Source organism: Tiliqua scincoides, chromosome 1 (genome assembly GCF_035046505.1).
Source record: "Tiliqua scincoides isolate rTilSci1 chromosome 1, rTilSci1.hap2, whole genome shotgun sequence".
Lineage (NCBI taxonomy): Eukaryota > Metazoa > Chordata > Lepidosauria > Squamata > Scincidae > Tiliqua > Tiliqua scincoides.
Genome location: NC_089821.1, coordinates 86638419 through 86663736, shown reverse-complemented (window position 1 = coordinate 86663736; position 25318 = coordinate 86638419). Strand labels below are relative to the sequence as shown.

Sequence of the window (25318 nt, the reverse complement as noted above, 5' to 3'; positions counted from 1 at the left end):
AAGTAGTTACCTGTAGGTTAGGTAGTATTATCCCTGTATTGCAACTGTAGAAGTGAGGCTGAGAGGGAGTGACTAATTCAGTGCCACTCAATAGCAGAAACAAAATTCGTACTAGGGAAGTCCTGATTCACAGCTTCGCCTTTTAGTCACTACAACATGCTAGCTAGCAAAAGAAAATTATCTGAAGAAAAATTATCTATCCATTGGGTTTGATTATGGCCCATGAAACTTTCTTGAAATTTATTAGCATCTGTTCTTCCCACCACATCTTATTTAATCTATTATGCATTTAACATTTTACATTGCATTTAACAGACCCATGGGAACTTTTGTTAGAAGTGGTAATGTACCCACTGCCATTCTTAATATTGCAAATGTGCTCTTTGGAATAATTCTAAGTATCCAGTATTGTAAAGCATGCTCATCAGTTTACTAATATGTCAGGTTTCACAGCTGTGAATAAATAAAAATTGTAGTTTAGATCCCAGGAGATTTAAAATAGGTTGGATCTTAAGGTGCCAGAGGTTGATTTACAAAGTGTGTGTGTGTGTAATATATGCATACACATACACATTGCTCTTCAATTGGTCTTCAGTTTGGTAGGTTCAAGGTGAATTTTCCTTGGAACTGGTATACTTAAAGAGTCATGTGACTTGATTCCAGCTTATAAAAATGTTTCAGGTACAAGTCATATGTTTGTGTTCAAAAACAATTATTTTAGTTTTATTATAATGAGCACAGTAAATTTGCCATCACAGCATTCATTAAAAGCAGTTAATAATCCCCGTAAGTCCACTTGGCTGTTTAAAGGGAAGAATGATGAAGTGACCCCTGAGAGAACACTTTCTGAGAGAACATCTTTGAAGAAAAATACAAGATGCTTAATGAGAGGGTAGAAAGAGTAAATATTCTCTTGACAATAGCTTAATCATCCTGGCAATGTGAACAAAAGGATTGTAATGGCTGTTGATGGTAAACTAACTGATTTGGATGACCTAGAAACTGTAGGAAATTATTGAAACTGAAAGTATAGGGCCAACTTGATAAATGTGGGCTAGTTGTAGGTATGTGGGCTAGTTGTGGCCTCATACATTGCTGTAGTCTCCAGGGGTAATTCAAAATACCCTTTGTTTGTTACTCTTTTCCGCCATGTTGTAGAAACATCAGTGGCTGATTCATGTTTCTCAGAAGTGTTTGGGGATGGAAGAATGCCTGCACTGGTGGGTCTGTATTGTTCCTGCTTCCCTGGTTGGAGTGGTATGTGGTAGAATTGGCACCAATTTTTCCAGTAGTTAAGCTGAATAGCCAGTCTGTGTCTGAGATATCTTTAGTGCATGAATTGTGGGTGAGTAAAAATCCTGTGTGCAGCTACCACCAAACTCTGCAAGGAGGACTACGGCTTTTCTAGAAGGCAGAAAGAGTAAAAAGTGGCTAAAGGAAGAAACTAACATGAAGATGCAGGGAGACCTGTAGAGTGGAAAGAGGGGTATAGAGATGAGGAAACAGAAGCATGGAATAAGAAACATGGTGGTGCAGACCTGTGGCAGTGCAGAGAGAAGCACAATATGTCAGTATGTTCTGTATAGAGTTCAGAGAGTATGTGTTTTTATGGGGGAGACAGAATAGGACAGGAGGCTAATAGAGATTTACAGACAGAAGAAGCAAGTGCTATGGAGTACAGAGAGAAGGGGATTAATAAAATGGTTTATAAAGCAAACAAGTGGAGAGTCACAGAGGCCTACTCAAGGTAAGGAGCTGCATTGCCTTTACCTCAATGCTGGCAAATTGGTTAGGATTGCACTCTTAGTCAGTTGCAGTACAAACAAATTCTTCTGACCCCTCAAAAAGCTAGTCAATTTATTGGAGGGGGAGGGGCCAGCCAGCAGCTGAACAGACGTGCCTCTCTCAGACTCTTGAGAGGCACTTGTTTTTTCCCAAAAACTGCGGATCCAAGGAGATCCGAGGATTGTTTGTCAGGAGAGACAAACACCTCCATGTGATGGCAGATTCCTGAGGAGATAAAGCCCATCCAGAGGGCTTTCCCAGGAGATTCTGCCATCTTGGCAGCAATGGTGAAGAATTCATTTTGAATCAAGCTGAAGGCCCCTGCAGGGAAACAAGTTGAAAGACAAGTAAGTGTTATTCCGTTTGTGTATGCCTGGTGTGGACTGAGTAATTTGATTGTCTGATTTGTTTTTTGTTTTTTGCCATGAGAAGAGGAGGGGGGAAGGTTCCCCTCCAGCTGTTTGTTGGTGTGAGGAGAAATCATAGAGGAGATTTACCAAGCTTGCTATGGATATATGAAAATATAATTATAACTTTACAACTTTGAATTTTGGTGGATTACAAATTAACTGTCCTTGAAAAGTTTGTGTATTGGAGCCTTTATTGCCTTGGTTTGTTACTATCGTTTGGGAGTGCCTGGAGGAACGGCTGGATGTTTTGACATTCCTGTGGTCGGACATTCCTGAGTTGCCAAGGTTACAAGTCTAAACAAGATAAGAGAAATATATATAAAATAGAGCACCAGTGACGTCTAGTGACATCTAATGAATTTTAAAAGACATTGCAAAAACTGGATTTGTGTTTATAATTGAAGCAAGGAAGATTATATGCTGATGACATCTAGTGGCCTTAAAGAACATTGCGAGCAGAAGGAAGATGGCGGGCAAGACAGTGAAAGTCCAAGGCTCGCCAGCATCAGAGACGGGACTTGGAAAATTAGTACAAGAGGAACCGAAAGGGAAAGACTGGAAACAGACTGTGCAAGAAAACATAGAAAAACTGTTGGTGATGGTACAGCAACTAACAAACCAATCTGTAGAGACTCAAGCTAGTGTGGATGCTTTAACGAAACAATTAGATGATCTTACTGGACAACTGATGGAGGTGAAAATTACATCAGAAGAAAATAAAAGATTGAGACATTGGGACAAAAGATAAGAAAAGATCAAGCTAAAATATTGGAGATAGAAGAAAATCAGCACGATGCAGAGACAACGTTAATGGAAATTCAGATGGATAGTGCAGCTTGAGTGGTGAGGATACAAAATATGCCAGAGGAGAAAGGAGAAGATACATCGCAGTGGACTGTCAGATTAATATCAGAATGGATTGACACACCAATGGAGGAGATACCTAAAGAATTGGACTCAGTGAGCACTTCTTATCTGAGAAAACAGGAATTACTAAGAGAAATCCATATGAAATTCATCAGAACATTTACAGAAATAAATTACTGAAGGCCTCACAGGAAAAGGAATGGACAGTGGATGATAACAAAGTCAACATTTTGAGACATGTTCCATGGAAAGTAAGGAATAAGAGAGAAGAATATGAAAACCTGACAAAATTTTTAAGAGAAAGGCAAATACCATACAGATGGCTTTCTCCAGAAGGTATGTTTTTTCAGTATCAGACATAGAGATATAATATAAATTCAACAATGAAAGCAGAAAACTTCTTGAGTACAGTGATGAAAGATGAGATAAGAAAGGAAGAAAAGGAGGAAGAGATATCAAGAAGAAAAGAATTGGAAGATTATAGACCAGAAATGGAGTCTGATGAAAAGAAATCAGATGATTTAGGAACAACAGATGGATCAGAGAGGGAAGAGCTTAGAGGAGCGAGTAAGAGGCGCTCACCAATAGCAACAAGAAAAAGACAAAAAGAGAGGAAGACCGGTAAAAAGAAACGTGATGACTAATGAATAGGGCATTGTTGGGGAATAAAAAATTAGGAGAAGTTTTTGTGGTTTCAGATGAAGAAAAAAAGTGTTGCCATTTATGTTAAAGAAAGATTGAGATCAAATTAATATATGCATTATAAGATGGACTATTGGACTTCGAGATGTAAGAAGAAACAGTAAAACAATGCATGATAAAATTGGGCATAAAATATAGGCCATGATATCACAATGGATCAATGGGAATAGATCTGGAAGTATAAAAAAAATCTTCTTAGAGCAATAAATTTTATATTTTAGACATTATAGATAAAGAAAATGATGTATACCTAGTTATTATGATTTTAACTGTAGTGAGGATCTTATATGTTAGATATTGGAAGGATTCTAAAATATTAATGAAAAATGAATTAATAGAGAAAATAATGAATGTGACGGAAATGGACAGACTTCTAGAAGTTTTGGATTAACAATGAAAACCGACACAAATTGAAGGGAAAAAACCCTGCTTGGTTGAAAATGAAGTTTTAGAAATACGATAGGGCATTTAGATTATTGTATTACATATATATTATCTTTGATACGATGTGATACATGTATGATGAATGAAAAAAGAATATTAAGAGGTAAATTTAGAAGAGGAATTGATCAAGATATGTAATGATTTATTAGTTTTAGTGTTATATGATAATGATATATATTTCCTGCACCCTTTGTATTTTTTGTGTAGTGAAGTGTTATGTTTTTTGTTGTATGTTTATAGTTGTTTTTGAAAAATAAAAACAAAACAAAAGCTAGTCAATTTATTGAGTACTTACAAGTTTCTGTGTCAGATGTATTGACCCCAACTCTGTTCCACCCAAGCTTATGTCACAATACAGTTGTTAATCTTTAGGTGCTACAAGACTCTTCACGCCCTTTATGCTATTGGTTAAGAGAGAAACATTAAAGAGTAAAAATCATACATTTGCAAATATATTTAGTTGGCCCATAGTCAAAGCCACACTTCAGAAGCTGAATTGGAAGTCAGTGTGTATCTGATCACAATAAGTATGAGGTCCAATGATGCTACTATTGCGGAATTTAAAAAAAAAGTTAATGTATTTGCATGTTAACTAAGGAAATAACTTCATTAGCTTTCTGTAGTTTGGAAAGTTTTGATGAAGAAACATGATTGAAAGTGATTCATCGCTAAGTGGTTGCTGTGGGTTTGATCTTGCAATATTTAGTTGTTGTTGAAAGATGTGTTTGCACAGATGCAGCCAGATTGCAATCATGTGGTTAAAACAGAAAGTCTTGACTAATATGCAGATAGTTGAGAGTGTGCGTTTAGCAGTAATGAAACACCATCAGTTTGAAGTATACAAATGTCCTGGAAATGCATGGGATGTATATAGGAGTACCTCATTTAAATTATTGAGTGGGATGCAACATATATAGCTTGCTGAACTGCTTGACCTGAATTGACTGCCACTGGGTCAAATGTTGGTCTCTATGCTCTGGTTTGAAATCGAATGATGTCTTGTTCATAACACAATTTTTGAAACCATTTTTAAAGCATATTTATACACAGTGATAGCCACACCAGGGAGAAAGTAAAAGGCAGGATGTGTTTGGCATAGTATCAAGTCCCACAAATGAAAGCATCATAGAGTCTTTTTTTTTTCTGTGCAGGTGGAATGCTGTAGATCAGGAGTGTTGATCATAAGGCCCACAGGCCCCCCTGAAGCTCTTTATTCAGCCCTCAAGCTCTCTCAGCACCACCATCAGCTGCTCTCAGCTGCTGAGCTGTCACTGCTGAAAGGGCAGTCCATGTGATAGTTGGGCGCTCTCATTTCTTGAAAATATGAAAATTTGTGTATATTTTTCTTCTGCCATATGTAGCTAATGAGTTCCTACGTGAGAAAAAAGTGCTTATTTCTGGTCATGACCTGTTTAATGACATCACTTCCTGCTTTTTGACCTGTGGCCCTCAGCAGGCATCATGAATGCTATTCAGCCAGCTGTATGAAACAAGTTTGACATCCTTACTGTAGATAATTGTATGGGATTAGCACAAATGCAGATTTTGATCCCAGGTCAGAGGGAAGTCTTATGCCAAGGTCTTATGCTCTGAGTTGGCTGCAATTGCGCAGTGACTGAGTTTTTCTGAAACTCCCGTCTGGCCTCTTCCTCTTTAAATTGGAGAAGGAGGAGCTACCCTCAGAGCTTTTTTTGCACTGCACCGAGGGCTACTTGCTCTCCTCCATGGTTTTTTTAAATCAGGAGGGTGGGCGTCCGCACTGGTGATGGAGGGCGTACAACTGGACCAGGAGAGCAATTTTGATATTGTGATATCACATCACATGTGATATCCTGGGGCTTTTGCCCCCCTTGCCCTCAGGAACATCACTGAATTTAACCCAAGAAGCCCTTTCTATGAATTCTAGGATAATAATCAAGTTCATAGCTACCCATACATTCTTGAATCTCTCTCAAAATGCTCCATTTTCTTTTTCCCCCTTCCTCCTCACAGTCTGTCAGTATTTTTGATGTAAATCATTGTACCATCAACGGTTAGTAGTGTTATTGGGAAATGAATGTGTGAGACACAGAAGGGACTTTTGACTGAGTCAAATAAAAACAGCAAAAGCGCTGACCATGTTCTTTCACCTCAAAGTTTTTTCAGTGTACTGTTAAAAATAGATGGTTAGAAACTTAAAGGACAGCTTCAAGCAGACATTGGCAGATCAAGGAATGACAGTCATTTTTTTAAAAGGATCTTGATGGCAGCCCTTAATTTACACAGTGGTTTAATGATGGGTTAGAGAACTCTGATTCAAACACTATTGAATTTGCTACAACACTGCTGACTATAGTGATCTTAAGAAAGGTGGAATAAAAAAAATTATACCTCATTGTGGTTTATTTTCCTATGTCAGGCTCTATTCCCCTTTTAACCAATTATTGGAGTACATGGCTTGCTTGCTATCAGCAGCAAGAATTTGACCCTGCTGGATCAACTTTGCAGGCTCACCCTTGTTCCTTGATAATTAAGTAGTTACTATTACCTTCAATTCATTCCACCTGATATACTGACTGTGCTCCTTCCTGATTTCGCTACTGTCATCAAATTGTAGTTTTGATCAACTAATATCCTGCTTTATGCAGGGCTGTCCTTGAAAATTACTAGAAAGTTTTGACCATTGAAAAATTTCATCATCTCTCTCCTTAAAGGAGTTGTGAGACAGAGACATTTTCAAAGATGGTGTTTCAACTTAACTGACTATTTGCTGACATTGAGGTGCTGATATTGAGCTGTAAAGCTTTTCGTAGCCTAGGTTCTGTATATATCTGAGAACACTATCACAGCTGGCTAAGGACAGCCTTGCACAGAGTCCTTTGTCTGAGGAAAGAGTTGAAAAATGTGATGGGCTGAAAGATCAGGTCAATCCCATGCACGTTTCCTCAGAAATACAGGTGGTGCCTCAGTATCTGCGAGGGATCCATTCTCGGACACACACCACCGGATACTGAAGCCATGGATAATGAAATCCGCAGTTCTGGCACCTTTAAACCCTCCAAAGGTGACTGGAGTGTTTTCGAAGCTTGTACATGTCCACCTGTGGCCTCTGCAGAATCACCCCAGATGGCTTTCGGAAACCGGGAAGTCATGTCTTTTGCTCTCCGGGGCGATTCTGAAGCCTGCAGAGGCTGTAGGTGGATGCATGCAGCTCTGCAGGCTTCAGAAACCACTCCACAGCTCTGGTCGACTTCAGAGGCTTCAGATTGAGCCAAGTCTAGCTCAGTGTTGGTCCAGGGGATAAAATCCATGAATAAATAGGCTCAGCTTCTAAGTTCTATTTTGTTCATTGCAACTGACTCCCAAAAGTGGATATAGGATTGCAGCTCAAGTGTGGTCTACCAGTGTCCTTACTGCTGATATTCAAGAAGAAAAGAAATGTATTTGAATAAGCACTTCAGGATATCTTGTGATGTTGCTATGTATTGGTGTCTATTGTCTGCTAATGTCTTATTCATCTAATGAATTTTAATTTTATAATAGCTGTGTCTTGTATTTTGCAAGCTGCTTTCAGTAGAAAGTCTTGTTAAATAATGAAAAGTGTAGAGCTCAACTTGATGATGATTCAGGGGTTTGTGGAAATTCATTTTACATTTTAAACCTTTGAGACAAGCAAGATGGCAGCATCTTGGGGTAACTTGCTCTGTGTAGATAAAAATTTTCTGGATGGTAACTACTACTGACCTGTAACATAACATGTAGAATAATTTCAACTAACCAGGGTAAAGCAAGAATATTTTGGGTTCATACTACGATAATATAAGGTATGCTGAAGATCTTAGTTCAGAAGCACAAATGAATATAGAAACTATCAAACATGTTTTACACTGTGAGAGGTCCAGGGTAAAGTTCTTGCTCAGCCATGATGCTCACAAGGTTAACCTTGAGCAAATCTTTCTTGGTCTTAACCTGCTTCTTCCAGTATTTGTGAAAGTAAGTGGACAGAATTGTAAAATGCTTTGTGTGTTGAAAAATGCTGTAGAACTGAAGTACATGTAACACTGTAATACAGAGTTAGGTTTTGAGGACCTAGAATATGACAAGATGCTTAATAAACTGGTAAAATTTTTCTTCATTCTTACTTTAAAATAGAGGTTATGATGTTCTTGACTAAAGAAAAGCTCCTGTACCTGCTCTACAAATAATTGCATGATGAATTATTCTTTGACAAAGAAAATGCACCCCAAACTTTTTTTTCCTGTTTGCTGGTAGTTCAAGCAAGAACAGCAAAGCCAGAATATGCAACATGTAGTTCATCACTTGTTCGTTTTTTTATATGCAGCTTATCTTCAAGTGTATAATCTAGTGGTACTCAAACTTTCCCGGCCAGTGGCTCCCTTGACCCCTGTGGCTGTTGGCCATGACTCCCCATCATGTTCCTGAGGGCTGGATGTGACATCATTAAACAGGAAGTGGCCAGAAATATTAACTATATTAAATATAATATAATATTTATTATAATATAATATTAAATATACATTAACATTAATTATATTAATCATATTAATTAAATGCAGATATTAAAATATATTAATGCACAGCAATATACATGCTTTATAAATGATCAGCTGCTGATCACTATTGGAGACAGGATGCTGGAGTAGGTAGATTTTGTCTGGTCCAGGAGTACTCATTTTTTTAAACTTTGTAAGCATACCAATAGAATTGTTTTATCAAATGAACTTTGTGAACAACCAGTCTGACCAACATTACACACACACACACACACACACACACACACACACACACACACACACACCCCTGTGGACCCCAATCCAACTAGTCATTTCTCCCATTTTCCTTGGATAGGATTGAACCCTTTATTAATTGAATGAAATTAAATTTTTCCAGCAGCTGGTGGGGAAAACAAAAATAGACTATAAAAATATATCAGAGCTGATAAGTGTTTGGTTAGGAAGCTGATTTGTCTCCTGTACTAGGAGATGCACAGCTCAAGCCTATGCATGTCTACTCAGAAGTAAGTCCCATTAGAGTCAATGGGGCTTACTCCCAGGAAAGTGTGGATAGGATTGGGCTGGCAATCACTTCATCAGTGGCTGGTAAGTATTCCCTTCAAATAGCAAGATTCATCACTTTAAAAATACAGCCTTTCCTCTTCAGTCAAACAAGATTAATAAATCACTTTAAAAACAGTACCCTTTTTTTGCTCCTGACCAAGTAAAGTGTGTGCTTCTCTATTCCCCCCCCCCCTTTGCCAACTGCATGGAAACAACTTTAAGACCCCTAGACACTGGTAAAATAGGAAGTGTATTATTTGGGGAGGGGGAGGAAAGCAGGAAGGTTTGGAGATTGAAAGGGGGGAGTGGAAGAGGGAGGGGGTTGAAAAGAGAGATTTCACTTTGATGAGAAGCGATCCCAGGCTGGGAACTAGGAACCAACCAGACAAGGATCAGCGAGGGTTAAGGACTGCAAGCTGAGCATGCTCCATACTTGTCAGATGGGGTTTGGAGTCGAAGAGCTTTGGAAACAACATGCAGGGAACACAGAAGGCAGCAGCCTCAGAGTGGAGGGAGAAGAGGGCGGGGCGGAAGCAGCCACTCTCGCAGCTGAGCAATTCCCATTTCTTCTGCTTTAAAAAAAAAGCGCAGACAACGGGCAGAAGAGGGCTCTTATTCTTCCCAAGGGTGTGACTGTATCACTGCAAGAGGACATCCAGCGCCTCCACTTTGAATTCCTGGCGCCTCCCTAAAGAGGCGCGCCGCACAGTTTGAATAACACTGGTATAATCTTAAGCATACACCTGATTCTCTCCAATAGTGCTGTTTTCTTGCTCATTTGGACATAGAACATTATTTCTGCTTAGTGCTTCCCAGGCAGATGATATAATGATTGAATCTGAAATGCTGAAGAAATCTCTTTATGGCTGTTCGTCTCAGCTCTCCACGCTGTGTTAATTTATGGTAGCTGAAGAACGATTTAGTAACTGCCTATTCTGCTCTCCCTAATGATGATTTCTAAATATTGTTGAAAATGCTCTATTTTATAGTAGTGGGCCAACGTTTTTTAAAGTCTGGTGTTCTGACTGTTTTCAGGGTAAACTAAAATTCACGTGAAATCTTCCTCCTGTGACAAGATGATCACGCTGACTTATTTTTTTTATTGACAGCATCAACAAAGAAAGTATTGTCGACATTGAAGGTGTTGTGAGGAAAGTGCCACATAAAATTGGAGGCTGTACTCAGCAAGATGTTGAACTGCACATTCAAAGAGTAAGAAACAAATAATGTGTCAATAATTATTTCACACTGATTTTAGGATTTTGATAGATGCTCTTCCCAAGAGCAGTCCTCCTGGGTGAGCATTTATACAAGTAGGTAACAAAATAACAAATAAAATAGATCTGTGCAGCAACTTAGATGAAAATAGAAACTGAAACAACTGAAGCAGTTCTTCTTGAATATACAAGAAGAGATTTTTGGAGTGTTTTGTTTCCTTCTGTGATTTACATGGTTAGTTTTAGTTTATGTTTTGAAATCATCTTTAAGAACAGTTTCTGCCAAAATCAAAATGTGCGAACACACCTGCTTTTCTTTTTCGTAATAACTAGTTCACATTTTCTCCATAAACTTATTTAGGGAATATATGAATAATACAAAGAAGGCACCACAGTAAAGTGCTGCAATGTTCACATCTTCCTTGGAATAATTGTATGGTAATTGAGTTTATTTCAGAGCATGGATGTCTTGGGTCATAATGTTAGGATTTAGGGTGAATTGAAGTTGTCTTTATGAAACAACCAGCGCCGCCGCGCCCCCCCCCCCCCCGTTCAAATCTCCCTAGGTCATGCCTTTCTTTTCTCTCCCTTTCATTCACTCACCCTTACACTGCAACAGAGTTCTTTCCCTCAACAGTCAGCCCCTCCCTCAGCATGGAGAGCAAGTTATCTAGGAATGTTTTGTTTACTCTTTCTCTTTAACCCTTAAATTCACCAGGAAGCAAAATATATATTTGTTGAGTGAGGTGTCTTCTTTCTGTGCCTTTTCTGTAACATTTCAAATTTCTGCAATCCTTGAAGTTCAATGGAAATCTAAAAATCTAAAAATGGTTCAGCAGCTTCCTCATGAGGAAGCTGCTTGAACCATTCACTAAAGGGCAATATGGTATCTCCAAAACTAGACGTGATAGGGCAAAACAGATGCCATTTTTTGAATCAGCACCCCAAGTATACCCAGGGATTGGTGTAATGTGTAAGGAAGCAAAATGTGTGTTGGCCTGTGTAATCCAACATGCAGTGCAATCCTATCTTGTGCTTGAACAGGCAGGCCAGGAGGCCTGCACTGTATCCAGCGCAACATTGGGACAGGAAGTGGCTCAGCTGGAGATAAGGAGAAACTCTTCCCCTTACCCCGGGTAAGCCACCACAACCCTAATGGGTCTTCTGGAACTTACGTCACCTCAGGTGGTGGCACAAGTATGAGGAGAACAAAGTGGCTTCAAGCTGCTCTGCGCTGCTTGGGAAACAGGGTTGGGATCTAGCATAACTGCCAGGTCCCATCCCCGCCTCCCGTTTACCCTGGGACTGCATACCTCTGTAAATCACACTACAGTTTTTGCTTTGTTTTTGTTACTGTGTCTCTTTCAGATCTATGTGATTAGTTTGGCTGAACCCCGACTACCCTTGCAGCTGGATGATGCTGTTCGCCCAGAAGTGGAAGGAGAAGAGGTGAGAAAGTATCATTTTCAATATAAACAAGATTTAAAAAAAATAAAAATTAAGCAAAGGCTTATCACCTTATTAGCTACTGTTCATAATTTTTAAGGCCTGGATGTAAATTGTTTTGTTACAATCTAGCAGTTTATGCTTTCTTGTTAATGCTTTTGCGGTACGTACTGTGGACCCTTACTTTACAGTGGTAATCCATTCAGGAGACACGACTATACAGTGGGCCCTCCTTATTTGTGGACATCATCCATGGATTTGAATATCTGCGGTTGCCAAGCAGGTGGCTGGAGGGCCTCAGCCCTCTCAGGTGAAACTGGAAGTGCCCTTCAGAAGCATCCAGGAGGCCTTCTAAGATTCAGGGAGGCTGCATGTGGCCTCCTTGCACCTCAGAGGTTTTCCGGGAGCCTCAGAAAGCCTCACTTTCAGTTTTCCAGTGCAGCCCCCCCCCCCCCAGATTTCATTACCTGTGGAATTTGGTATCTTCAGGGGGTGGTGTCCTAGAACGAATCCTCCGCAGATACCAAGGGCCCCACTGTATTGTGAAAGTGTAATTGTAAAGTGTATTGTAATGTGAACCAAATAAGATAATTAGATAATAAGATGTTGTTGTTATTATTAAGATAATAAACTTGGAAACTGTCATTTCTCCTACAGAACTAAACTAGTCGCCTCTCTAAAAGGTGATTTAAAAGGTGTCTACTGCACTCTTTAAGGGCCATGGTTATCGGTTTACACAATGTAATTCTAAAACACAAATTACAAGGCTATATCCTCCCCTCTACACATACAGCCAGATGTTAAAAATGCTGATATTGACTGAGAGGCTACCTAGAAGGCTTGTATTTGCAGCAGCATTCACTTCAGTTATATATCCTTCCCTCCATGATGATGATAGTCATGATGTTAAAAACACTGCTAATGGGTTAGACATGACCAAACATTTGCATTTGCATCACTGATTGGCTAATCTAGCATCTATGATGGCAGTTGTGGACCCATTGTAAAGTGGATAACTTACTGTAAAGTAAACCTTGTTTTACTGTGAAGAGTCCATTTGTAAAGTGATTTGGTTGTAAAGTGAGGGTCCACTGTAGATGCAGTGAAGAGTTCTTCCTGCTGCTAAGGTGCTGGTACCTGCAGCTATGATTGGTGTTTTCAAGATATTATGTGTAAATAATTTAAGAAGATCGGAGGCTTCCATCTCTTCCGCAAAAGAAACTATTTTGTAATCATTGTCATTCCATTGTGGAGGGGGAGTATAGCTGGGTTACGATGAGATGCTCCAGTGTGTAGTGGATAAATCTGTTAAGAGATACTCAAAACAGTCCTGTGACATAAGAGTCTTGGTGCTGTGGGGAAAGCCGCAGCTTCCCAAACTGGTGTGATTTTCGAAAAAGAACCGTTTTTGTCCCCGCAAACATAACTTAATGAGGGAACCAAAGAGGTGGATATACGGTTTTTTAATTGAGCTGATAGGGTCATATAAAAGGGAAACAAGGAGAATGACAGTATTGGCCTGCAACTCTCTTAAGGACCCAGGAAAGATGATGCTCAAGAAAAAGATGATCCTACTGTGCTCAAAACATATTTAAGTGTGCTGCATATATTTCGAAGAGGATAATTTATAGCATAAGCTACCAGGCCATGGTCCATCTTGGTTACCTACCTATAGCTGGGGGTTGTGATGAGGCAAGCAGACTGTACCTGCTGCTTTAATTGTTATGTTTCTGTCAAGTGTTTAAAGCATGAGACCCTGAGCCGAGGGAGCTCCTTTTCACAGACATACTTAGTGAAGGCAACATGATACACAATCTTTGAAGATTCACAGCCTTTGTATCTTGGTGTCATCAAGTCACTCACACAAACTGCTAGACGTTTAGCAGATGTCTGTGCCTCAGGTATTGAGAATCTTTGGTGTGGGCACCTTGTGAATTTTGCTCTATGTGTAATATTCTCGTACTACGAAAACATGCGTCATTTTCTTTTCTTTTCTACATGTGTGGTTTTTGTTGTGTTTTTTCTGTTGCAACTGTTCAGGAAGGAAGAGCTACTGTAAACCAGGATACGAGATTGGACAACAGAGTGATTGACTTGAGGGTAAGAATCCCACTATGTTGTACCGGCAATCTATCAAATAGTTAAGAGGGCACCAAGAACAGTGCTTGTACTAAGAATCCTGAAGGATTTGTAATAACCTCTGGCTGTTAAACTTATTTCACTCTTAACAGAAATCAGTAATAGAAAGCATCTATTTGACTTTAACTCTTTGAATGTGTGAAATGAACACACTCTACGTTTCATGTAATTAAAAAGGCCATTGATGTAATAAACTCAAAAGTATTTGAAGATCTGTCAGTTGACATGTACCTGTACTCCTGTGTACTACATAGTGACCTGTTAGATCTGCAATTAATTTTCAACAGTGCAAAGTTTAAGGAGTAAAGTGGTTTTAAGGGGTTTGCAAAGCATTCTACAAGAAACCTATTTTTTTTGCCTCTTTTCAGCCCAATGTCCCACAAATATGTTGCTACCATTTTTTAATTTCAACATGACTGTTTTTTTCTTTGCTATGCGATCCTGATCAATTGCATAGTAACGTGATGATGACATGAGGAAGCCAGTGAAATTGCCCTAACTCTGAAGTCCTGATCCAGCTATATTCACACCTGATTGTGCATTGGGATGCGCATCAGAATGCGTGTTCAAGCATGGATTCTTTTGAAAGTGATATAATATCAATAGACAATATCTGTTAAGAAAGTTCCTTTTGGAATGGATAGAGAGAAGGGTTTTTCTGCCTCTTCCACAACATAAGAACCAGGGGCATTCACTAAAGTTAATTGGCAGGAGAGTTAAAACAGTTAAGGGAAATATTTCTTTATTCAACATGTAATTAATCTGTGGAACTCCTTGCCACCAAATGTGGTGATGGCATCTGGCCTGCTGTTAAAAGGGAATTTGACAGATTTACTTTGGGGGGGATGGGTTTACTAATCTGTATTCAGCCTGTGAGTTTTTAGCAGTAGCCTATCTGAATGCCAGATGCAAGGTAGTGGCGACAGGATACAGGTGTTTTACTGTCCTAGGAAGCATATGGTGGCCCACTGCGAGATATAGGAAGCTGGACTAGATGGGCCCTTGGCCTGATCCAGTAGGGCTCTTGTTACATATGTATAGGATTGCACCCAACCTTTACGAAATACCTACCTGCAATAGAGATAAAGCACTTGGTCAGGTAAGAAGGTTACAGTCTTTCTGTTGGCATTCATCATACAAGGCTTTCATGTTATGTAAGATGTCTCATTTTTACACCTTTTATGCCAATAAAGGTGGAATGAATGAATGAATTATTACACCAATCTTGTCAATACTTTCAGAAAAGCTGCTATGCAAATACTCAAAACATGTTTTACCCATCCATAAATACTTAATTTGTCTGTGGCAGATCAAGTAGTTTGCCCTCAGATAGACTAACACTCTCAACTTAGCAGGTTTTATAAACTGGGGAAAAATTATCTGGAGGCAATTATTGCTGATGAGTGGCTGCTAATGAGACTCTTCATAACATCATGAGCATGTATTGCAGCGTGTTCCAGTGTAGCTGAACAGTTTTGTTCTCATTGTCAGTTAACTGATGCATCATCTTCTGTAATCAGGACCTAAGTGACCTTGATGCAGTTGATGTGCCTTTGTTTGCTCTTTTCTGGTCCCCATCCACTGTCTTAATAGATGCATCCAATTTACAGTTAACTACTCTTAATGCTCTGGAAGCTGCGAAGGAAACTGCTTGTTACTGAAACTCACTGGTGATTCTAAATTGAAAAGAGATAGGAACGCCAAAATGGAGAGTCAGTTTAGAGAAACTTTGAGGGTGGCTGTGCGGAACACAGATTTAGGTAGCTATGTAGGGAAGAAAACATTCCGAAGTTTTGCAATACTGCAGAAAAAAATGAAAACCCAACAAAAGGGGAGGAGGGCTGTTGAATAGTATTTACAGGATAGGTTTTGAATTTTGGAGAGTCTTGTCTGCAAGCAGGTGAGGGCTTTACCAGAAACTTTAATGTACAGTTCGTTCATGTCTTACACATACTGACAGAATTTAAGTGCACAGACTCAGCAAACAGCAACAACAAAAAATGGAGAAAAACCATTTAAATAGTGTAGGGAAGTCCATCCACCATTCCACTTACAAAATACAAGCTCCAAAGTGAGTTTGGAGAATGAAGCTGCTGTTCCCTCAGTCTCAGTTCCCATGTACCTTTTAGTTTTTCAAGTAAAGGATTTTCAAGGCAATTTTGAATATATTTTATGCCTAATAAAGGTTGACTTGACTTGACTTGAATATATGTGCTTTTAACAATGCGCTGAGTCTGGAATGCAACCATTAAATAAAATGTCGGCTGACTATAGTTCACATTTTTTAAGTAAAGGATTAGCAGGGGAGACATTCTTACAGTTCTTATGGTTACCATTCTTATGGTTCAGGAGCCATCAACCATGCATAGCTGTTAATACAGATGGCATGGGTTTATAGTGCAAGGGAGACAGGTGAAGAGAGTACAGGTGTGCATCACTTATCCACAGGGATATGTTCTCCCATCCCCATTGTTATGCAGTTAAGGCAATAAGCTATATTCAATCCAATCTAGTGCCTTTGTTGTGTAAACAAGCACTCCCTGCCAGACACTAGCTGGCTGCATGGGCTACTGGAGATATATGCCTTTTCTTTGCATTAAGAGCCAACATCTTTGTTGTGTAAACTCTGCCTCCAGCTATGGGAGATCTAACTGGCTCATTAAGAACCTCTTTGTTGTGCTTTAACCACTGTTGTGTATGCGGTCCTTATTGCCTGTATATCCTTTTTTGGCTCTTACTTCAGAATGGGTAGAATTGAGTAGATATGTTCCCATGGGCAGCCCACCTCCCGAGGATAGTAGGCAGCAGGTCTTTTCAATTGGGAAAAGAATAAGGTTTCAGAAAGGTGTGGGAGATAATTGGAGATACAAAGATTATAGGAGAAATTTGTGTGCACGTACAACCCTTTGACTTCCTGCAACTAACTGCTTAGGTCAGTAGAAGTATATGTACATGGGTGGTAGTGTTCTGCTTTTCCATGTCTCTCAAGCTTGGAAGCAGGGCATCATCATCCATTGTGGATGAAAAATTGACCTAGGCAATTTTCTATGCAAACCTTCAAATTGCAAACCAATTTGACCTATGCAAACCTTCTCTTTTTTTGTAATTTTTAAGACTGTGAGTGGCATCTCAACTAGCATTTTTGCCATTTGAGCTCATTGTGGAAATGTAAGCTTTTTCCATGAATACAAGGAGCATTTCACAAACAAGACGACCAAATCCATGAGTGGAACACTCCTCCTGTTCACGTAGGAAGCTTTTGTTTGCACAGTGAGCTCCTGAGGGCAGAAGTGGTAGTCAGAATGCCGTATGGTATCTGTAGCTTTTTTTTTGATTGGATGCTAAGTTGACTGTCACCTGAAGTTTGACCCTTTCATAATTGTACCTCCTATTGCATATTCCAAACAAATTGGTTTTAAATAATTACCAACTGTGCGGAGGCTACCTATAGGACAGAATTTTTAACCCAGAGTTGGTAGGAGAATGAGAAGTTCTAGTAGAGGTATACATGCCTCTCAATATTACAAAATCCTAGGGAAATGTGTTGGAACACTTCTTCAGGGTAATTTTGCATAGCAAAAGAAAAAAATTCCAATTGGAAGATCTTGCTTGTGAATGGAAATATATTTACAAATTTTGCTAAACAGGTCAAATATAGTCACTCCATGGGTATAGATGTAATTAGAATAATAACAAGTCACTCTATGAATATAGAATAGGTCTATATAGAAGTCTAGAAATGTTAGCTTTCTAGGGTGTATGGGCAAAAAATATTTTATTGATTGTGAAGACAATTGAGGGCACAATCCTAACCAAGTCTATTCAGAAGTAAGTCCTATTTTGTTCAATGGGGCTTACTCTCAATAAAGTGTGGTTAGGATTGCAGTTTGAGTTGATGTGCTAAAACTAGCATCACATCCTTACTTTTTGCTGTTCCATTATTTTCTGATGCTTCAACTTATGTCTACATGTTGGGAGAGAGGAGATGGGCAAACCTGGGCAGGCACCTGATATGTCAAAGCTTGATTTGGGCTAGCGCCATCATTTGCCACCTGTAACAGCTAAAATTGAGATTGAGAATGAGAACATGGGATATAGAATCTAAATATTTCTTTTAGAAACATTTGTCATGGTTACAGGTAACTACAAGAAATTTTTGCCTCCAGTGAATTTTGTAAGATCCAAGTCTTGTATTATTATCTGAAAGATGTTTATTTCACTACTAGTTGGAGGAAATGCAGTGAGTGGACTATTGAGGATGTCTATTCTGTGACCGGAAAAGGAAATTTAGATTTACCCTGAGGTCAAGGATAGTTTTAAGCATTAAAAACTACACATTGTGATAGACATAATGTTGAAATAGTGTATTTCTAATTGCAATTCAAGGAAAATGATGTATAAAGTTATAAGATGTTTGTGTTTTTGTTCTGTATCTTCCATCGTTGTGGTCCCTCCCACCTAAAAAAAACTGTTCGAAAGAGTGTGCTGTATGATGGTGGGGAGTGGTAAAAATGCATCTTGAAATACGTGACTGATCAACTTTGTCAATGGTTGCTCTTTAACTTTCTGGAAGTGTCATACCACTTAAAAATTGTGGTGTGTACTTCACAAAGGCAGCAAAAAACTGATGATGCTGTCACAAGCACTTATGCTTTGTTGCTTTTAAGTATCTGTGTTTTTTATGAAGCAATAATTGGAAGAAATACGGTGAAAGGCCACTGGAAGATGGCTTGGGCATATATTGCTGGCTTCAGCAATGTGAATAAAATGCTGCATCTGTGTAAGGTCACATAACATTGGAAAGTTCTGCCTGAGCTTGTGTGTTAGCAGCAGTCCCTGAATATATTGAGGAGAAAATCTTCCAGTTTTTCCTCCTCGTGAACAGAGGTTAAAAACTGTATCCTTTCTCTGAGGGAAACGGTTTGGAATTCAAGCTACCTGCTCCCTCCAAAACCATTTAAGGAGGTGTGGTTTGGTTTAAAATTCCCTCCCATATGGCCAGCTGAAAGGGGGAGGAGCTAAGCAACCCCAAAGTGTGTAAAACAGCAAGTTCTTCGCCATTCAGTGTGGGAAGTTGGAACTGAATCACCTGAGCTATGTCACTGCTGAATTGCATCGTTGAATCATTTAAGAGCGAGAGTGCTACTGGAGCATCCTTTGTAAATAAACCCAATTTTTTTGTTAGAAAACCTGAGTTGCCTACATCAGTCCTACCCTACATTCAGGCAGAGCACCAGGTTACCAGAAGGTAGGGATGGGCACCCGACTCTCATTGGCTCAGCTCATGCTAAAACAGTGTTTTTGATGACTCGAGTCAAGTAGTGGACGGCACTGACCCTGACTCTGCTCGCAACTCGGGGCCAGTACAGACTTATCTTTAGACTCAAAATGACTTAAGTCCCTATCCTGTATGTGTGTGTGCGCGCATGCGTGTGAACTAAAGGAGGACACTGGTTCATATGGAACCAGTTGTTTGTATGTGCCACTAAACTTGAGTAACAGCAGTACAAAACAGCAGTTTTGTTTACATCAGTGGTTCTTAAACTCACAGGGAGTTTGAGCGCCAAGGAAATTCTTATCAGAGGCAGGGGCATGGTGGCAATGCGATCCCCAGGATTGCACTGCTCCCAGGAACACAGGGGCTTTGTTTTTATTTACCCCCATCCACAGTGGTCTCTGGGGGGCACAGGGAGCCCTGTGGAGCCCTCTAAAGGCGTCCCCATCCTGTAAAATATATTTAAAATGTGATTGCGACCCACTTCTGGTTTCACAAATGCAATCTGAAAGTGGGTTGTGATTGCATTTTTTAATGTTTTGAGGCATGAGGAGCCCTGCAGAGGGCTCCGCGGGATTCCCCACACTCCCTTGAGGCAGCTTTTACCCCAGAGTAAAAACAAAGTTCCTGTGTTTCTGGAGCGGTGCAATCCTGGGAATTGTCCTTAAGAGGACATAGGCAGCACTCCTCAGGCTGGTGGGTCACAAACCACCAATTTGAGAACCCCTGGTTTACTTAAATGGTGTTTGAAGTAAAGGACCAACACATAGCTGACTGAAGTGCAGATGGGATGGGAACATCAGGGGAGTGTTAAATGACAACTCTCACACACGGACTCCTCCACCACCGCCTGCCTTTTTGTCCTGTGAAGTTATGCTCGGAGAAGAGCTTGACTCATGAGTCATTTCTTGAAATGATGATAACTCGAAAAACTCAAAATTTTTCATGAGTCAAGTCACAATGGCAATGTGTTATGACTCTTGAGTCACTGCAGACACTCACCTATAAGATAAGGTTATAAGATAAGTCAAGTGCAGGTTTTGAGCCAATGGATCATGGAATTTTCTATGACCGTTGGATAAGTCGGGGGGTTAAACTTAGGGGGGTTTCTGACTATAGTTTTGTCTGATTTTACCCGAGGCCAGATCCTGAAAAATAACCTACAACTAATTGTTACCTAAGAACTGTAGTCTCTAATTTATTAAAAACATAGTAAAAGATCATAAGATACATTTTTATTCTTTTTCAGTAAGTGCACTGTAAACTACATACCAGTAAAACAGTGATTCCCAACCTGGTATTCACTTACTCCCAGGGGCACTCAACAGGACCTTTAGGGGTAATTGAAAAATAATGGCAGAAAAGGCAGGTCATGCTCCAGAATGCCTTGCAAGGGCCAGCAAGGCAGGAAGGGAGGTAGCTAGTTGGCTGTGAAAGCCCCACCAATAGCTAGTTTTTGGTCATCAATTCATCTGTGAACCAGTGATTGAAAACCAGCACAGTAAAAAAGCTGAAACATAATATGAAAAGTGATCAATCACCCAGAATTTCTCAGCACACTTCTGGTGCAAAACAGTGCAAAGGCAGAGTCTTCTGTTCTTCAAACATATGAAAAGAGAAAATATGTGATGAGTACATGAAGTCTGGGCTTTCATATGGAGGAGATGAAGGCTTGTATTATTAATTACAAACATTTTGCTAATATGAAGCGTATAATTTATGGAAATGGGCTACCAAGGGATATGCAAGTGAAAAAGGTTGGGAACCACTGCAGGAGATCCATGAATCAAATTCACCTTTAAGGTGAACATGAGAAGAACCATGTATCAAAGACACCTTTAAGGTAGGTGTCTGGTGTGTTAAGCCAGAAGCTCTACATACAACATACAGCCCATAACACATAACTGAGAGTGTGCAATTCAGTTCACAGCAGAGAGATATTTGCAACCCTTTTCACTCAGAAGTAGACCCACTTCTTTCCATGGGTGTTATTCTTAAGTAATGGTGCACTGAATTGTAGCCTGGGAAGGAGGGTCCCATCCTGGTGTTTCAAAAAACAGACCTGCTTTGCAAGCATTTGCCAAGCAGAACCAGACTGCAGCAGAAGGAAGGATAATAAAGGGTTAACTTTGGCTGGAATGTCCCTGGCAAGTAACTGTAGCAACTAAGGAGCTGCAGCAGCAGCAAGGAGCACCAGAGCCATGTGGCGGCCACCATCTTGGGCCCGCCGCCCTTCCCCGCAGGAGGGACACAGGCTGGTGGTAGCCTGGCAGTGGTGCGCTTCACAGAGGCTTGCCAGGGCGGCGAAGCGCCCACCGGTTGCCGCTCCCCCCCAAGCGGGAACAGTAGCAAGGAGGCGTAAGGCGGCAGGGTCCCCCCCTCAATCGGCGCAGCCCCTGCAGACCTCCAGTAATGGCAGCTCTGCAGGCCCCAGCGACGCTGCACCCCACAGGAGGCCCACCAGGGCAGCAAAGTGCCCATCCCAAGCGCTGCTTCCCCCCAAGCGCCGCTCCCCCCCAAGCAGCAGTGGAGAGGTGGCGGTGAGGAGGCGGCAGGCAGTGGGGTCCCCCCCTGAACTGGCACAGCCCCCCACAGACCTCCAGTAACAGCAGCAGCAGTGGAACCGGTAAGCTCCCAGACAGCGCAGCCACCCCTTTTCTGCAGCGGTGGGCGAGCGTGGGGGGGAGCAGGAACACCAACGGTAGCACACCAGGCTCTTAGGTTTTTGCCTGGAGGATCAGCTTCTCAAGCAGGCTCCCTCTCACCAGCTGATTGTTGGCAACTGACTTCCAACAAACAGTTGGTGAGCTGCTGACTAGTAAGAGCAAGAACCTTTCCCATCTTTCCCGGGTGCTTCCACGTAACTGGACCAGAAGGGGCAGAGCCATGTGTTGGCATCAATAGTATTTGTAGTACTTAAGATAGACCACTTCTCATGGTCTATCAGCGGACAAAGGTAGAGAAACACTGGGTTAGAATTTCACAGGGTAGGGAGTGGTGAGTTCACTGTTTGTGGGTGTTTAAAGCTATATAGAAATATATTCAAAATGACTTTCTTCTCTGCATCTTCAGAACGGGAAATAAAGATTGTAATAGAGTAGCAATGAATTACTACTTACTGACAGAAAACCTTACTGTTAAGACTCTCTCATTTGGCATGTATCTGACAGGATCATATAGAAGCCTTTCCCCATCACCAAATTAAGCTTTTGGTTCCTTTTCAGCCTAACTGGAGCAATTTGGTACCCCTGTCTGCCTTTTACTGTACAGCCATCTGTGTTTGTTGACAGTCTGCACAGAAGCTTGAGATATAAAAAGCCATGGAAATTGGGCTACAATTTTCTTATTAAGCTGGAGCCTGTCTGGTAGCATTCATGCTTTTCTGAAAGGAATTGTTAATCTATGTAGCTAAACTACACCTCTATCTTCATGTCTTATTGGTCAAACACCATGTCTCAATTCAGGCATTGTGCCAAACTGTGGTTACAGAAGCTTAACCATGGGTTAATTGATGCCCTAATTGACCACCCATGGTTTGCATTCAGCCAGCAAATCAGAATGAAACCATGGTTTCAGATGAATTTGCAAACTGTGGATGGTCTATTCAATCTATTGTTCTGTGCTCTACCATTAGGAAAGGAACAAACTGAACTCTGTGTACTAATCCAATAAAAAATTTTAAGCAGACAAGCAGATCTAATCTATAGTTTACCCAGTGTACACCTGGAAGCTAAAATTGGTTTGGCTTCTAAATTACATTTAGTGCAAAGCTTGATTTCTCACAGCATCAAAAATGTGACAGACTTTGTGACAATGTCTGAATTAAGCCTGTTTGAAAATGCCTTAGACCATTCAAAATGCTTTGTAAATATTCCGTTGTAAATAATCTGCCAATTGACAGATGTGTGGGATAAATAAGGTACAATAACTTAAAACAGATTTACTGTTAAGTCTTTTCTTAAAAGTTGGGTTTCAAGTGTTAGAGCATTGTGTACATTATGTATAGTTTTGTCTCAAATTAAGTGGAGAATATGTTTTCAGTTTGAGGTAACAGTCCCATTAGAGGAATCACTTAGGTAAAATAGCCAGTTGATTTTCATTATTTGTCTATTAGTAGATTAAAAATTTGCACATGTGGTATAGTAGTACTTTTGAATTTAAAAATTTCCTTTGAGTGAGCGCATGTCACTTGATCACGCACAATGTGAGATCAAGTGCATTTGATATTTGCATAGCAGGAAGGATTAAATTGTTATCTTCACCTGTTTCGCCCCCCCCCCCCCAATGCAGAAACAATCTCAGGTCTGTTTGAGAAACACTGGGCTACTGCATCTAGATGACTTAACAGCTTTAAGGATGCTGAGGCATCATTTAAGCCTCTGGGGTTCAGAAAGGTCCAGAACCAGTGAAAGGCCAAAAATAGAGGGGAGAACCACCACAACCTTATAATGTGGTTGTGAGGATAAAGGTGGAGCCATGTACTGCTGTTAGAAGAATAGCAGTATATAAATGTGAGGGGGGAAAACTATGTTTAATAATAGGAACAGGAGCAATAGGTTATCTATGGAAAAGGCTTTTATATACATAAAGTTGGGCTGCTTTACCACAAATGCCTGTCTAGGTAAACTTGCTCCATTGGACTTAGTACTAGGAAGCTCCTACATCTCAGTTCTGGAGCTTATAGCATGGCAGAAAAGGGAAGGGTAGGGTGGGGTGGGCTGACTTTTCTCAGTTCACAGACTGTAGCTCTCTTGTCTGTGTCTCTGGTTTTTTTCATAGTTGTGGTAAAGACCTGCCAGTCTATCTTCCTTCTATAGTACAATCAGGCCATTTCCAGCAGATCATTTAAAACATGATGGAGGATTTAAGGTTGCTGTAAACCTGAGATTTGTATCTTTAGGAACCTAGTGTGGTTGTGGTTAAGAGCTCATTTGGTCAGAAACCCAGCCAGATTGTCTCAGCCACTTTCTCACTGTTTTAGTTACTGGAACCTACTAATGAAGGTGAACTTTGGCTCAAAGGATGGCTTGCTTTTTTTTTTTTTTTAAGAAGGATAGTTATATCGCATTTGTGTTGATTTATGTACATCTGTGGCTTAGTGGCATGTCATGTGAAAAACCACACGTCTCAACCTAACTGAAATCTTGAAAAAAGAAACTAGTAAACAGAGTGCTATGACACACATCCGTTTTAAGAAGAAAAAAGTCGTCAAACCCTGTGATTATTATAGACTTACGTACAGGTGCAGGTTCCTAGTTCTCAGTATGTTGCCAGCACAGACATCAGTTGTGGGTTTGGTATTAACTGAGCACTTCTCGACTAAGCAGTCCTTTCTGTTTTTCTTTGTGTTAATGTCAACACTTTTAAATCTGTTTCAAGTGCATGTATGTTACTCATTTCGTCAGCAAGCAATCCCTGTGGTTTTTTGAAGCTCGTCATGCATTTTAAGAGAAAGTTGGAGTTGGAGATACAATCAGGCAAAGGGGCAGGGAGGAATCTTATTTTCCCCTTGACGAGTGGGTATTACCTTTTGCTGTCCATAAAGCCAAACTTCATATAGATGTCATACCACTGATGCAGACTCCCTTTCAGCTGGACTAGATTTGTGATTGTTTTTCTAAATACATGTTAGCAACTTTGAGCCCAATCCTACCCAACTTTCCAGCACTGATGCAGCTGTGCCTGCAGGGCGTGTGCTGCATCCCACGGTGGGGGGACAATTACAGAGGCCACCTCAATGTAAGACAATGTTTGTGCCCTTACCTTGGGGCTGCATTCCAGCTACATCAATCCTGGAAAGGGATAGGATTGGGTCCAAGGTCTTTTCCTTCATCTAGTGCAGGGGTGCCCAAACCCCGGCCCTGGGGCCACTTGCGACCCTCGAGGACTCTCAATCTGGCCCTCAGGGAGCCCCCAGTCTCCAATGAGCCTCTGGCCCTCCAGAGACTTGCTGGAGCCCATGCAGGCCTGATGCAA

The 25318-nt window shown here is 40.5% G+C and overlaps 1 protein-coding gene across 1 annotated transcript in view; it reads left to right on the top strand.

The window, feature by feature from the left end:
* Positions 1-25318, top strand: part of DARS1 (aspartyl-tRNA synthetase 1) — a 65819-nt gene that overhangs the window by 23750 nt on the left and 16751 nt on the right. The window contains exons 5-7 of the mRNA XM_066633021.1: positions 10375-10477; positions 11851-11931; positions 13969-14028. Coding sequence (XP_066489118.1) covers positions 10375-10477; positions 11851-11931; positions 13969-14028 — 244 coding nt within the window. The remainder of the gene's footprint in view (positions 1-10374; positions 10478-11850; positions 11932-13968; positions 14029-25318) is intronic.